The 16168-nt window shown below is 44.4% G+C and overlaps 1 protein-coding gene across 5 annotated transcripts in view; it reads right to left on the bottom strand.

Annotated features, from left to right (window-relative positions):
• ARID5B (AT-rich interaction domain 5B) overlaps positions 1-16168 on the bottom strand; it is a 108584-nt gene that overhangs the window by 37212 nt on the left and 55204 nt on the right. For 4 of the 5 annotated variants that reach the window (XM_090144836.1, XM_090144837.1, XM_031589940.2 and 1 more), the window contains one exon: positions 421-533. In XM_090144836.1, the coding sequence (XP_090000962.1) occupies positions 421-533 (113 nt within the window). Of the gene's footprint in view, positions 1-420; positions 534-10188; positions 10736-16168 lie in introns of those variants that run through there. The other variant, XM_031589946.2, reaches the window with a different exon arrangement.

The raw sequence follows: 16168 nt of genomic DNA, 5'->3' as shown, positions 1-16168 counted from the left end.
TCTTAGAAACTATTATTTAAGCAGCTCTTGTTTCATACTCTGTTTATCTTCAAATTTATATTTAGAAGTGCATTGTAACAGGGTGAGCTGCTCCCTGGTTTATTTTTAATTTGAAGATACTGTCACAAACTATGTTTGTGTGTCACAGAATGTGAAAACTAACAGCGGGTGCCAAGAAAGCTTAAACACTACCAGTTACCAACAAGCTGATAGCATTAGGTTGTTAGGCGATTATAGGTACTGGTAACTTCCAACACAGACGAGATTTAAAGTAAAGAATAAATCTGTTGAAAAAAATTACATTTATCTCCCCAAGAAAATAAATTACATTCTAATTCGGAAACAACATGCTGGGAAACAAAGGCAGGGCCGTTCCTAAAAAAGGAGAATTACTGAAAGGAATATTATTAAGTGATTTACCTTGGCAACAGCTTTGCTTTCAGAATTATTGTTGGAATCCTTAATGCCATTTAATGAATCTCTTCTCTGTGGGCAAGGCTTCTTTTTGCGTGGTCTGCCTTTAAGATTTGGTGCTGAAAATTAATGGAGAACAATTTGAGTACACTGGATTCTTAACAGCTGAAAGCATCATAAATAATTCCACCACAATCAGTCACAGAAATGTACACATCTGTCTACAGTAAATGCTTATTATGAGATTCCCGTCCTCCATGGGTTACATCTTGACACACTATACATTTCTATATCATATTCCCCAAGGCTAATCTATTCTACTTTCACATAACTAATTAATACAAAGTCAAACACTGGTCTCTGAAGGACTCGGAGAGAAAGCACAAATATTTCTCCATGGTACAAAAAAGAACAAAGTAGAATATTAATAGGTAACTTTGCATTAATGAGCTGCTGCATTTATTATTGTTAATCTTCAAGTAAGAGTACTAACTACTACTTCCAACTTTGGGAAACATCTGTTTTTAGAAATGTTCTGAAATATTAAAATCCCTTACAGCTCCAAGAAATGTTTATATACTCTGTCATTCTTGTCAAAGTTCTTCTAAAAAAGTTTTTAAAAAAATAAAATTACCCCTGAGTCCTGAAACGGATCAAAAAACATAACTAGCTCTAGAAGTTGACAAGTACTGAAATAAGTGATTGATTGTTTCATAAGGGTTACATACCACACGTATAAATTAACATGAATCACTTTCAGTTTTGTCCAATTCTTAAGATAAAACGGCTCTGAAATAACACAGTGACTAAATCCTGGCCACGCTGTGGGAAATGGATCTTCGTAAAAAATACCAGGCTCATCTTTCAATAACGATATTATGATATAAATTATGATCACATATAGAAATAGGAGATGAAGCAGATGTTTGCTCATTATTACGTGTCCTGCCTGCTTTCGGATTTAGAAATCAGCCTCCAACTACTCTGGCAACATTGAGAATGATAAACAATCATTAACTAATGACTGTACTGAAGAAGATAATTTCCCTTAAACCTTTAATTTCTAGGTAACCATTGTTTTCATTACTTAAAGGGATGATTAGAACAATGTCAGAAATCTAAACACCACAAACCTCTTGAGTGCCTTCTAATTGTTTCTAATCTTACATTTGTCACACAGTAAGTCAGTGGTTTCAGGACATTTTACATTTTAATTAGTTTGAAAACACAATAAAGGGTGCTAATTTGATTTTATAGTTCAAGTAACAGTGCCCTATTTGGTCTGCTCAGAGAAAAACAGAAGCCCTGGCTTTAGCACCAGAAGTCCAACAGACACATCCTGCTCCTTCCCCAGCACCAGCACACAGTGAGCGCAGGTATGAGGACGTGTGCAAGTCCCCATTCGTGCATGTATAAAAACGCCTTTGTCGTCCTTCAGAAATATCTCCATCTATCTGCAGCCAAGCACATTCTGCTTACTGAAAAGTACTGCAGAAAGCAATTTGGAAAATGTCATCTGAGGCTAGCAAGCAGAATCAAACAAAGAGATAAAGCAATGATTACCCATTGCGGCCGACAAACATCTGCCCCATTTCTATCTGTCCATGCCGGGCTGCACCCTGCCCCAGCCGTGCCATCGCTCCGCCCCGTGCCAGAGCCAGGGCCTGGGGGCTCAGGGTGCAGGCTGCCACATGCTGCCCATGCCCAGGCCCCGCCAGCAGTACCAGTGCTTGTGCTGTGCTGGGCAGGGTGCTCAGAAGACAGCCGTGCTCCCTCCACGTGCTACACGCTGGCTCACATACCAGCGGTGCCCGGCCTTCAGCTGGATGGGCGCCGACACAGCCCAGACTCAGCACTGAAGCACAGAGGTGCTACAGCACGGGCCAAACGCGCGTGGACAAGGATTACTTTTTCTTTCTTCCTTTCTTCTCTTTTTTGGTTTTTAACTAAAGAAACCAGTTCAAGGCTCAGTGTTTTCCAAACACACTCGTTACGCCAAGTTTTGGCACTGTGCTGCACCGCACTACAAAGCACTCCTCACGCTTTGCTAAAAGCTCTAAAAGCGGAAAGGTGTTTGTTACCGAATTCCAGGTACACCGAGCATGGACACAAACACTGTTTGTGCTGGGGCCTCCTGTGGCCCCTCAGCACCACACCGCTGGGCTCTGCACCCGCAGCACTGCGCCTCATGTCACCAGGCCACATCAGGGGCACCAGAACCTGAAACTGCCACAGGAACCAGCACCAAAAGAGAAAGCCCTTGCCACTGCCCCATCAAAGAAAACATTTCCAATAGCTCCAGTCACACTTGAAACAAATCCATTAACATATGCTTCCTAAATCATTCTAAATAGATGCATTATTCGAAGATTATTTATATTTCAGTCAGATGCATTTTGTTCTCTTGAGCAAGGAAATATGACAAGGATTGAACGAATAATTCACAAGGCACACACTTGTTCTGATTTTTTTTTCATTTTTGTTTCATTTATGACATATTCATGAGCACGCTGCAGATTTCCTGAATTTGTTATTCATAATGATCTTAAAGCAACTTTATGAACACGCTGTGGCTTAGTCCCAGTCAGCATTCCTGACAGCACTGCATGTTCAACACTGACCGGACAGCAAAGTGAACATGCACTGGCTTCTCCTCCTTTCTTGTTGGAGAGGGACTTCTGGCAGGAATACCTGAGAACATCTGTAACAACTCAACTTCTTTACATGTTTGTGCATATGGCTTTCAAATTCACTTTCTGAAAGCACTTGTGCCAGTGAGAACTGATAACTTGTACGTTCCCAGAAGGTGAGAACTAAAGCAATGTGAACTAATGTAAAAAAATGAATAAATAAGTAAAGAAAAACGTTTGCTTTTCTTTGCCACCCCTTCAGTGGAAAAGCCTAGAACAGGCTTACAAGAGAGACAATACGCTCCCAGTTCCAACACTATACTTTTCTTCCTGCACATCTGACATGTTCCCTTTGGCCAATTTGTGATTTTTTTCCTTTCTTTCTTTGTGCTTCCTGATGCATCTCACAGATGAGAAAACTCCAGAGATGAGCTGAGCTCATCCCGCACTTGCCAGCCATCCCAAAGGGCAGGCTCACATGGAAAATGGCAGCAAGCATGAAGTTATCTTCCTTGCAAAATCTGTTGCCAAGAGAGCAATCCAGAACACAGAAAGGAAAGCCACTTCACTGCAAGTCCTGGCAAACACCCCAGGTGTGACCAGGCAAAACACACCCAGTTTCACATCACCAGAGTAGGAGAGAATGCCCATAGTGCTGCAGAGCTCCCAGAAGGGCTCAGTGATCACTTAGCACTCCTTCAATGCCTGCACTGTGTCACTGGGTTGCTTTCCTTCCCTGAGCAGCAGACCAGGCTGGTGGCACTCCACAAGTCTGCTGCTCGAGGCCCACCGCACTGCTGTCCCAACAACACAAATTCAAGGTGAACAAAGAGCTAATTCAACCACAAAGAACCAAACATGTGGTCATTAACCAGCATGCATGTGCACTGGGCTTTGTTTTCCAGCTATTATTTGGTAAAAGACTTGTGCACCCAATTAAGTGAACGTGCGTGAAATGGATATGCCATGAATATCATCAGCTACATGAGCCATGATGACAAGCGTATCTCAACCACTCTTCCCGTTCTACAATACATCTTACTGCCATCTCAGGGAAAAGAAAATTTATAGGAACCTGCCCAGAGACAGGAATGTTGTTTCTTCTTCTGTGTCTGAATGGATCCTGGATGCTGTGTGGAAACAGGTAGTGACCACAAGCCACACAAAACACTGCTTGCAGTATGACAGGAGGGATGTGGGAAAGCCATGAAATGTTAACTGAGCAGGACACAGTAGATGGGCAGGAAAAAAGAGAAGTGGGAACAGCTTATGGCTATGAGAGTGGAGAGGGAGGGGAGGAGCTGGAGATGCTGGTGGTGCGCCACCAGCCCTCCTCACCATGTAGTGAGAAATACTCTAGCTTCACATTATACTCTTCCTATGCCTGTGGCCACTGCTCTTCTGCTACTACACCTCCAGCTCCCCAGTCTCAAGGATATCTTCTGCAGGATTCAGGAGACAGGAGCATTGCCAACCCCCCCGACTAGCACAACTCCCAACTCTGGGTCAAACATGGGATGCCAAGTTCTAGGAAGGCAGAGAATGAGATCTGTGTCAGCTGCCAAGCTCAGCTGGGACTGAACACCAGCTAAGGTGGAAGAGTGTAAACCGTTATAAAAAGCCAGTAAATACATTAGCTTTTCCTTCCACTTGCATCCCCAGGTTGATGCAGGTGAAGATACCATCTTCCCTGTTACCAAGTCAGCCTTACTTGAGCCATGCCCACACTGAGAAATGTGAAGTACCGTGCATGCATGGACATCCTAAGATGCACAAGTAAGTCAACTGACAGCGACCATCGTCATGTGGTAACCCAGCAGGTTAGTCCTAGTAGAGCTATCCTTTTCTTTTCAAGCATCTGATTTTCATCGGAAGCCAAATGAGCTCAGTCTCCTCCATAACACTCTTTTCTAGATACACTTATTTTGACTGATGTTAAAGATGTGTTGTTATAGGGAGGGTGTTAAAAAAAATAGTGGCCTTCACATAGCTGAGGTCAAGCTATGTTGGCACTCTGTCAAAACCGGTGGTGTAGCCAAGAGGCTTTAATGAGCTTGGAATGCATTACCTCATTTGTCATACCTGGATCACTTACTCATGCCGAGTCCAAAATAACCTTGGACCTTGCTGGCTGCTCAGCAAACCATGTAAGTAAACAGTCCTGTACTCATGCCTAAAACATGTACCTTTTTCTTGCTCACTACACATTACTTACTCCAGAGAACATCTATGCAGTCGTAACAGCTCTACGATCAAAGTTCTCACCTTTTCCAGGTCTCTCTGACCTGAGAAACTATTCCCAGATATGACTTTTGACTCTTGTCTGCTGACACTCCCGCTTCTCAGAAACACTTAAAAAGTGAGAGAAAAAGGGAGAGGAAAGGGTCACTGTATTATGCTGAGGAGTTTACCAGGATAGGTGCTCAGCACTGCTAACGGCCTTAAGAGCTTACACTGCCAACCAGATTCTGGCTGCCACTGTTTCTGTGACCACATTTCTCTCCTGTGGAAAGACAAAGGGAAGGGGCACAACTGCTTTTCCCAACTGCAAGAGTATGACAGCATGAAAGAAAATGAGCTTGCGAAACTGTTCACAGTCATCAGCAAAGTGCCAGGGAAAGATGTGGATATGCATGTAAGGTGGGTCATACAATCAGATCAGCCCTACACGTGACGGATGCAGGTGCACTGGAGAGAGACAATCACAGAGCAAAGATTATGGTAGAGCACTGGAGGGTGGAAGGAGAAGTTAATGAACAGGGAGGCACTGTGATACTGGATACAGAACAGAAACGTGCTCACCAGAGACTACTTGCTGCGTACCTTCTAATCAATAGTTTCGCTTCCTCTCCTTCTACAAGGTGCAGGACACCTAGCAGACCGTGTACTTGCAGAATCCTTTTGCACTGTGCCAGTCCTTCAAATACCTTGCAGCTCTCTCCCTCTTTTCTCCCTCTCCTTTCAGCTGCAAAACCATCAGTAGATACAGAACTGACTAGGAGACTTTCCCACTCAGACAGGTGAAAAAAGCAGTGTCAGATCACAGAGCTAGTCGTGATTTGAGTGCTGAACAGAAGAAGGAGGCGCCATACAGAGAAGCCTGGCCATCAAAGTCAAGGTGAGAAGAAGGGCCACAAAACTCCAGACCATCCATGAACCAATCGTGTGTTGGAAGGTGGCAAAAAGCTGGTTGCTGAGGACTTCCCTAGAGCAGCTTGGCAAAAGTTAGCTCTTGCCTGAAAAACATGCTTGCATGTTGCACCTTTTAAAATGTAATGAACAGAAAGTTAACAGTTTTAATGGTTTTAACACTTACCCCTCTAGGGGGCTTCTGGCATTCTGCAGTATCTGAAAGTTCAAAAACAGGTACTGCTAGATTTAAGCACAACCTCAAAAACTGCTCAAAGGCTAGTTAAACTCGCATACTGTTCTGGATTCTCAGCCGATTCCTGGATTTCTTCATCTCCTCTGTCTCTGTTTTCTTCACCTCAAGCCCTTTTCTGCAAGCTGATTTCAGGACTCTGTGTTTCATTCATTTCCCTTTCACCCCTCAAAGTTTATGGAAAAGCTCCTGCTTCCTGGGAACTGCATCCAAGTCATAGGGCCTGGAGCATGAATAGCCCAGGTATGGAGAACAGCTGGTGGGAGATGCAAACTGCAAACAACCTGGTATTGCATCAAAGAATCAAAAATTACAGTGTCTGAAAAATAAAGGATCAGACAGCCTAGATCTTTGTTTAGAAAACAACACTGTCAACAGAATATGGAGAAACTCTCTCCTACGTACATCTATGACAGCAAGGAAGGAGCACTTACCAACAGCTAACATTCTTGTCCTCTGAAGGCCCCACAAACACACACCTCCTGCCTACTCAAGCTGTTCATAAAGCAATTTGAATACTAACCCCAATTTTTTGAAGCCTTTTCTAAACGCAAACACTTGTTTATTCCTTTCCACAATTGATAAACTTTGTGGATTTATCACCTAACATGTCAGACTTGACCTGGAAATGCTGGAGCAACGCAGCAACCATGTGAGGAGCACAGAGTATCCACACCGCTTTCTAACTCACACGCAGAAAGGGAGGACTTGTGGAGCCATTCCTGGAAGTTTTGTTTTGGAAATGAGATAGCCCATGCTCCATGTGGGGAAAATCAATTTGCTACCTCTCTAAAGAAAACATTCCTCATTTGGAAATAACTGAAACAGACACTTCCTTGTGTGGATTAATGTGGAGACATATGACTTGCTGCAGACTGTTGTTTTGACCCCCCTCCTGACCAGACAATCTCTAAAAAAAAAACAAAAAGGTGGTATTTTTCACGGATTATGGGTCAGAGCAGTATTGTTTTTAATAGAGAAGTTAGAGGCACTGCAAATATCAGGTTGGCTAATTGTGCCAAAACCAAAATGTTTTTAGTTTCCATGGAAGACAGTGACAAGATTCAGGATGAGGCTTGTTTTCTTTATTTCAGCATGGCTGGAAGTTAATTAAGACTTCTGCTGTAAGGGCTTTGTTTTGTCCTGCTGACTAATTCGGGTTTAAAAAAAATCAGAAAAGGGTGTATTTCTTTGCCAAAATTTATGCATATATTAGCTGTTACAAAATACAGTAAATTGAAAAGGGAAGATGAAGATTTTAGAGAAAAATCTATGCCTGACAAATGTGTGACATGCAAGTAGTCCTCAGAGCAAATCAAAATAACAATAATTAAAAAAAATCCAGGGTAGGCCTATTATTGGCTACAGATGACAGAATTGTTATTAATGATTCAGAAAGAGACAGAGGTGTTTGGTAAATATTTGTTCCATATTTGCAGAGAAGCCAGATGATATGCTTGCAAAAGAATATAATTAAAGCGAGCCAATTGACTCAGTTTTACATAAACCAGATCTTAAAGCAACAAAAAAGAAAACAAATAAAGCACCTTATTTTATACTTTGAAACTGCAAACTTGATTAGAGAAACCAGCAGCATGCAGGGAACTCACCTGCACTTTGGCAAGGCTGTTGATTTAATGCTAGATAACACTCTGATTAAAAAATAACACGACATAATTTTAGTCAAGCAAATATTAAATAGATTAGAAACTGGCTAAGTGATAGATCTAAACACAGGCATCAGTGGGGAATTTCTAACAAAGGAAAATATTCCTGGTAGGATTCCACAGAGGTTGCTGTTAGACTTGATGATGTTCAGCATTTTCTTCAGTGAAATAAATATGAGGTCCCTGACAGTAACATTCACCATGACACCATCCAGGTCTGGCACAACGCTAACGCGGGCTAATTTGCACAAGCAATTCAGTGGGAAAACCAAGCCAAACATAACTGACTATGCCTAGCACTACTCCAGCATAAACCTGAGAGCTCAGTCCCAGCTGGTACCTCACGGGCCACCCCAAAATGCAGCCCAGTGTGCCATGGTAGGAGATGCTATGGCACAAAGTCTGCCTCCTGGAGCTAGCCTGAGCAGCTCAGCCCATGCTGCGTTTCAGCGAAATGACTGAGAAATGACTTAACCAGGTAATATAAGTGCCTTGAAGGAGATAAAGGCAGGTACTCAGGAAGCATGAGGCGCAGTGAAGCGCACTGAGGCACTGGCATTGACATACACAAGAGCTGAGGCCAGCGTGCCAGGCATGCACACATTCAACTGTCAGACCTTCCAGAAAGGCCTGAGCCAGCAGAAGAGAACCGAGCACGCAGAGGGCTGGAGCTGGGTGCCGACCCTGGCCAAGTCCCAGCGCTGCCAGGACAGCCTCGGCGCTGCGGGAGCTGAGCTGGCTGCAGGAGCCAGAGTCCAGCTGTCTGGCTGTGCTCCTCACTCCAACAGCTGCTTCTCTTCTCCTTTAGAAAAAAGGTGGTGGGCTGGATGAAAGCATTCACTGGTAATTTTGGCTGATGAGCCACTATTTGGTTCATACCAGATCGGATGACTCAGGGTTCTTTTGGTGAGAAACTCTCAGAATACAGGAATTAATACAGTAGAGTACTGTGCTGTTCAGGACAAGGAGCTTGAAGAGCCACAGCCTTGATTCAGCAAAGCACAAGCCTAACTTGCAAAGACTGGGAGCGTGCCAAGACCTCCAATGACCTCACAGGGGCTATTCAGGTCTCTGAGGTTGAGGTGGTGCTAAGCATTGAATTCGCGGAGCCAGCACAACTCTATCTGACTGAAGGTGAAACACTAAGCTCAGGCAGCAACACTGGGGCTGGCCATGGGTTCCTCAAGGCCTGCGGTACCTCAGAAACCTGTGATCCCTACCCCAGAGACCATGTTGGGAGGCTGTGATTGGTGTGTGGGGGGGTGATCTGTAGGAGCTTTGCAACAATATGCAAGTCTGAGTTAAAAAAAAAAAAAAAAAGGAAAAAAAAAAGAGAGGGAAGAGTTGAGAAGGCACAAGCAGACTGTGTAACAGACAAGACAAAAGCAGTACAAAAACAGTAGCGAGAAGGGAAAGCGCAAAGCAAACCCATGCAAGTCAGCCAATCTCATCGGAACTCAGCAGAACACACAGAGTAGACTTCCCATTAGAGTGCATTAGAAAATAGAAGGCAAATAAAAGCTCACAGCAAACGTTAAGAAGGCTTCCCTAGCAATATTTCCCTTTCTCTCCTGCAAAAGCGAGCGTTTGTTAAATTGCTGTCTAGCAGAGTCAGCAGTACCCAATGGAGACGTGACCTACATACCTCGGCAATACAATGGCTGTGCAGCCGATCACGTCCATGTAGATAGGCAGATGAGATGGGTAACTGACTGGTGGAGGGTGGGCACTGGGGTGAATCCAAATAGGCAGAAATTCAGACAGAAAGCATAAAATGGATCGTTTCCAGAGACCTTGCTTAGGGGAATGACAGCAGCAAGTAGGAAGCTATGATCACCCAATAGCACAAAACACGAAAATTACAAATATATTATTCGAATCTCCCTCATTTCTGATTTGTAGTGTGTTAATCAGAGATCAATATCACTTTTTTTTTTTTTAGTGAAAGAATCCTACAATGTTTTTTCTTTTTTCTTTGCACTTTATCATCGCACTGCAATCATAACTGGTTAGGCATAACCACCCCACATGAAGATGTCAGCAAAGTGACAAGCAGCAACTGCGGAGCACCCTCCCTCCCTGACACCACACTCACTGCAGCGCATCCCGCCTGGGCCGAGTCCCATCCTCATTCTCCCACAGCTCCTGGGGCTGCCACCTCCTCTGGGGTGGCCAGGAGCTGGGCAGGCTGGGCTGGGCCGCTGCCCACCACGCCAGGGAAAGCGGGCAGTTTCCTCCAGTAAGGTGTGGTGGTGGTGACTCTGGTAACTTTGAGCTCGCAAAAGGGGCATCCCCACGGCCACCAGAGGATGGAAGCCGGTGGCTGTAATGCCCTGCTGGCAGCATCGTTTGGCCACGTTCAGTGAGCGCAAACCTGGGGAACTCGCTGTAACTGCCCCGACACGTGCAGAACCGAGCCCGCCTCCGCTCCACAGCCCGTGCCAGGCTCCAGCACTCAGAAAACCCAGCCGGAAGGCGGACTGCCCCGTCGGCACGCGGCAGGGCTCCGACACGGCGCGGCACTGACCGGGCCCTGACCAGCAGCCGATCGCTATCGAACAGACGGGGTCTACATATAGCCTTATTTGGGCAAAAGCAGCCTTCTGAGCCGCCCCGCCGTACTCTCCTTCGGAACGACTCTATTTGGCCGCTTACCCGCTGCGGCGGAAGCTGGGGGCGACGCGCACGGAGCCGGCGGGGCGAGGAGCCCCTCGCCGGGGCTGAGGCGGCCCGAGCGCAGCCGTCATTGCCCTCTAGCGTCGCCCGCCCGCCAGCCCGTCCGGCCCGGCTCGGCCCCGCTCGGCTCTGCCCGGCGCCGCTCGGCTCCCCGCCCGCCGCCCCGCCGCGTTCATTCATGGCTAAAAATAGGCGGGAGCGGCAGCGCAGCGAGCCCGGCGCGGAGCTGCGGGCACCGGGACCCGCGCATTCCCTAATATGGAAACGGAGCCGAGTTTTCAAAAGCGGCGGTTTATTTGTTTCTGGAAATGGACAACATATGTCAGAGATTTACTATACGGAACCAGGTGTATATATAGCGTAGATCTTTGTATGCGCCCGTTTTCGTTCTATATAAAGGCTTTATGCAGCCTGGAACTATAAATTTAATAATAGATTACTAAATTAAGTCTGCACAATCACTTCATAAAAAAAAAATCATTTCAATTTAAAATACAGCTGTAGGGGCTTGGACAATTTCCTGCATAATAGAGGCCCATCCCTGCAATGTAAATAACCCCGGCATTAAAACAAGTCGATCAGGCACATCAGGAAAAAAACCTTCACAAAAACAGAAATGCGTTTTGCAGCCTATCCCAAGTCAGGATGCCAAGCCCTCATTTTATTCGAATGCTGCTTTGATAAATCACTCCTGCTTCAGCAGGCTTTTTTTTTTTTCCCCTTAATGTCCTGTTTTCCTCCCAGCAATCCAGGCCGATTAAGCCTCAGCGTTCTGACTGTACCAAACCAACGGGGTTTTGCAACAGGAATTATTCACTGCTTTCCTGTGTACCGTCAGCATTCTTAAAATACTGTTACTATAAAACTAAGCAGCACGCTCTTCAGACATGCGTGACGCTGCCGCTCTGTTTATTTCCAGCTGCAATTGTGCAATTTTAAAATTCTCATCTTTCTCAATGCCCTTTCCCCAAACAAATACCTCCGATAGTTGTAAGATTAGAGAAACAAGTCTGATTTGGTTCGGAGCCTCACAGGCCACCTGTAATATCAGTGACTGATTGCACAGTAAAAATGACAAACATTGCTTCAGTTGCTATATATCCTAAGTTAATTATCAGGCTTTCTCTTCCTAATTTGATGAGAATGAAATATCACAAGAAGTACATATGGCAATGTAAAACATCATCGGGGAAAAGGCAAAGCAAACCTGAGAATATAAGCAATTGGGTCTGTACAGCCAGGTACGTGTGACGTAGTGCCCTTCCCACTGCCGCAACCACGGAAGCACAGACCTGGAAGGGCTCCAACCCCCCCATTCTGCACAATCCTCCCACGTGTTTAGCGGGATTAGGCTCCTGGAAGGCTGCACAAGGTTCAGAAAGCTCAAAAACTTCAGTTCACTGCCTCATGAAATACATGGCAAGAATTCGATGTTCTAATCTCAGTCAGTCCTCTCCTCCCAATAGCATCTGGAGGGGCTTTCGCATCACCCAGGAATCCTCAACCCACTTCCAACAGCAGGACCGTCCTGTGCCCATGCTGACTGCAGCGATCTGGGTTTTTCCTAGAAGCCTCCCACCAGACGTGACCCGACTTAGCTTTGTTTAGGAAACCTGACAGAGCGACACGAATGGCCAAAGCTTCTGTATATCTAATTCCAAACAGATAAAGTATCTTCAAGACAAACCAGCACCTCTCAGAGATTTCCAAGTACATTATTAAGTAGATCTGGGCTTCACCAGAGGTGAATATGAAGATTCATTGTCCCAAGAGATAAATATTGACTAAGGAGAAGCAAAGGTCAAACTGGTCAATATTTACTCAAGAAACTAAATCTTGGTGCAGTGTAACACACACGCGAATGTCTTCATCAGCTGCCTCTGGAGATCTTTTCATTATGACTAAGGATTTCAAAAGGGTAGCTCCTTTCCCTCTAAAATCCTTGTTTTAAGAGGAGAAGCTCCCACAGACCTCCTGCAGTCAGAAGCTCTCCATACCCTCAGTCCCAGCAGAGCAGTCTGTTAGCAAATGCCATCTAACCCATCTGCACACCAAAGCTCAGGGTCCATGAACAATTCATATTGTTCGTGTCTGACCTCTGCAGACGTGAACAATATGAATTTTCTGACTCATCACATGATAGTATTCCAGGCTTCCACGAACATGAATTTCTTCTTCAGTAAGGATTAATGTACTCCCTTTTCCCTCTGTCTCAAATATCTGTAACTTAAGGCAGAAATTTTATCTCAGGCTTCTATTTCACATAAGGAATTACTTTGAGACAATGTCACTCAAGACCTTTGGGGAGTTGCAGTACTATTATTTACTGTGGCAAGTATATTAGTCCTATTATTTATCTAAGGTTTCACGTTTACTGCCTCCTTTCTGAAGTTCTTTTACCATGCTATTTCTGTCTGAAGCCACAGCCCAACAGACTCTCCACAGAACAGCACTGCTGAAATGTAAGATTCAAGGTAGTTCACAAAGCCCGGTTTTCCGGAGATGCACCAGGAAGGCAAACACCCCAACCCAATGCTGTTCATAAGGCCATTCCCTGTATCCCCTGGGGCCCTTCGCATGACCACTCAGCGGATGGGAAGGTGCGAGCTCTTTTACTTCTCTACAGTCTTGTGACCAGGTATATATGCTCCTATTTCTAACCTTTGTCTCCACAAAACAGCCGAGCACAGCAGACATTTGTTGCAATCACCATGGAGATCAGTTGGTTTCAAATTAGGCACAAACTGTTTCCTTTACTATTTTTACTGTGTTTTGAGCCTATTATGCCCTTCCCACCCTGTCCTTTCTTTATTCTTACTGGTAGACACGACGACTCTCCCTCACCACTGGGCCAAGCTTTTGGGCACAGGGGGTGAGGTGAGCCTCACCTTCTGCCATTCTGTGGGCAGGCCTATACGGGATGGTAGAACTACATCTCTGCAAATGACAGCTGGGTGCGTATCCAGCCTGCAGTGGTATGGATGATCCACCAAGGGCTGCTGAGGGCAATGGAGTTACACTGACACAGACAGGAACTGGGCAGGGGTGGAGGCAAAAGGGGCAAGCGGTGAAATGGGAAGTGGAGACACAGGAAGATGATAGGAAAGGGGAGCCCCGGAGCCAGGCTCCTGAGCCCTCGGGATTGCACACAGAAAAAGAGAAGTGGCACCAGCACCAGTTGCTCCTCCTGGTGGCAATGGCTGAGCGGCCCCTTGCTGCAGCCAGGCTGTCCTGTGCCCCTGAAATATCACACTGCTGCTACTCAGCTCCCAAAGATGCAGAATCTGTAACAGAAGCTCTTTGGACACGCGGAAAAAGACACAAGGACTGACAGTGCTGAATGTAGGTTTCCCACAGCCCAAGTCAATTGGCTCCCTGTGCCAAAAATGCAGCAGGCTGGGAGCTGACAGCACCAAAGATGCACATGCCAAATGCAAGCCTTTCCCACAGTTCTGTGACAGGTACGTTACTTCCTTTAAAACACTGTAACGTCTTCACTAAAAAAAACCACCCTGGTTCTGGAATCATATGCAATCCATAATGTGGAACTTAAGTTTAATTCAAAGGCCAATTAAAAAAAAAATCAATGAAATGCTTTTATGAAACAGGAGATTGATCTGCAGCTTAAAACTTCCAGTAATGTAATATTTTAGAACTTTAATAAATAATGCTTTTATCTTGATTGCAAAATAATACCCTGCCATGAAAACACAGAGCAGAGGTAGGAAACTGTTCAACAAGAATTAAAATGTCACACTTTGCACAGAACGGAGCATTACAATTATTGGTGAAACACATTTTTCAAACTTGTTAACACAAAATTAACAATTACATACATCACTTAATTCTATAAGTGCATATCTCTCGAAGTACCCATTAGCTAACCTTGCCTAGTTTGGTTTTAATATAGATGCAGGCTTTGCAGCACAGAGGGGATGTAACCATGTGAGTGCTGGCACAGTAAACCCTGAAATGGCAAGTGCTATTAAATTGAGATGCAATCACACTGAAAGGGAAACATTAACAAACAGCAGACAATTGAGAAGAAAATACAGGGCGCTTGTGTTCTAATACATGTGCTTCAAAACCTTATATAACTATTCATTGTCTAGTTCATCTGGCCAGGGGCCCAGTTTGCTCTATGCTATGCTATACTAATTTTATAATAATAAACTGTTATACAAGCTTTACGCAGTCATGCATATGAAGAGGTTGTGGAAGACATTACATTTGATTATCTTTCTAGCAAAGACACCATCTTGAAATTAAACATAGCCTGGCAGAAATGTACGTGAAAAAGAAAATAAAGGGAAGGAGGAAAGAGGGAAGGGGAGAAGGGAAGGGAGGAAGGGGAAAGGGGAAGGGAAGGGTTTATCAAGAATAAACAAAAAACAAAAATCTTTTTGAAAATGAGACGTTAGACTGTCTTCCCTCTCTGAATATCATCTGCCCCATTATGCATGATAGATGAATACCACTAATCCCCATAGCACAATGCAAGAATCTGCATGTTCCTGGACAATATTCATTTGAAGGCAATTTTGGGAAACATGTTTTTTTTTGGTTGTTTTTTTTTTTTTTGCTTTTTTTTTTTTTTTAATAAATGCATCTTCTTTTCATAAAAACAAGGCAAAATGGTTTACAAAGCCAAAAGGAATGCGTGAAAGAGCTGGGATTTAAAACCCTTTATGTTATTTGTTGCTTTAGCATGAACCAACACGAATCACTGAGATGCTTCAGTTAACTTCTAGCCGTACCACAAAACATTTTTAAAGACAGCAGTTGGAAAACGTGGGCATGAGAGAGACAGGGCACAAAAGCATATACAGTACGAACCAGATGCAATCCAGAAAAGTCATTTCATATTCCACATTTGTCTATGGAATTGTCTGAGAATTTTCTGCTGAACATTACTTCCAGGTTTATCGTAGCAGTTCAAAAATGGCTATATTTAGTCACTGACCAGTGCCAGAAAGCACTACCAGACTATAGGATCATGGCATATTTTAAGTTTGAAATCTCATCTGCCATCAAGGCCAGAAATAAATGCCTTTTATTATCAGAAAGAGTGAAAGCCTCAGACAACCAAGATATGTAAGTGATTGTTTTTCAGCTCTAAGTCACAAAATAGCAACCCCCAAAATCACATTATTCAGATTACCATTGTGCGTCTGCTACCTCCCTACCACCCCCTACATATTTTGATTTCAACATTTTAACGTCTAATCTAAAAAAGCCACTAAAACTAGTGAACCAGTGTTTTATGTGGGGCTCCTGAGGCACTTCCACATGCAAATAACAGCAATACATACCAAAAGCAGAGTCGGCAGCCAAGAGGCACACAAGTCATGGGGTGTTGGAGAAAACACCAAAAAGCTTCAATACCATATTCTGATCTA

The sequence above is a fragment of the Phasianus colchicus genome, chromosome 8, assembly GCF_987193195.1.
Source record: "Phasianus colchicus chromosome 8, bPhaCol1.hap1.1, whole genome shotgun sequence".
Lineage (NCBI taxonomy): Eukaryota > Metazoa > Chordata > Aves > Galliformes > Phasianidae > Phasianus > Phasianus colchicus.
The sequence above is the reverse complement of the archived record's forward strand: the minus strand, read 5'-3'. Positions and strand labels throughout refer to the sequence as shown.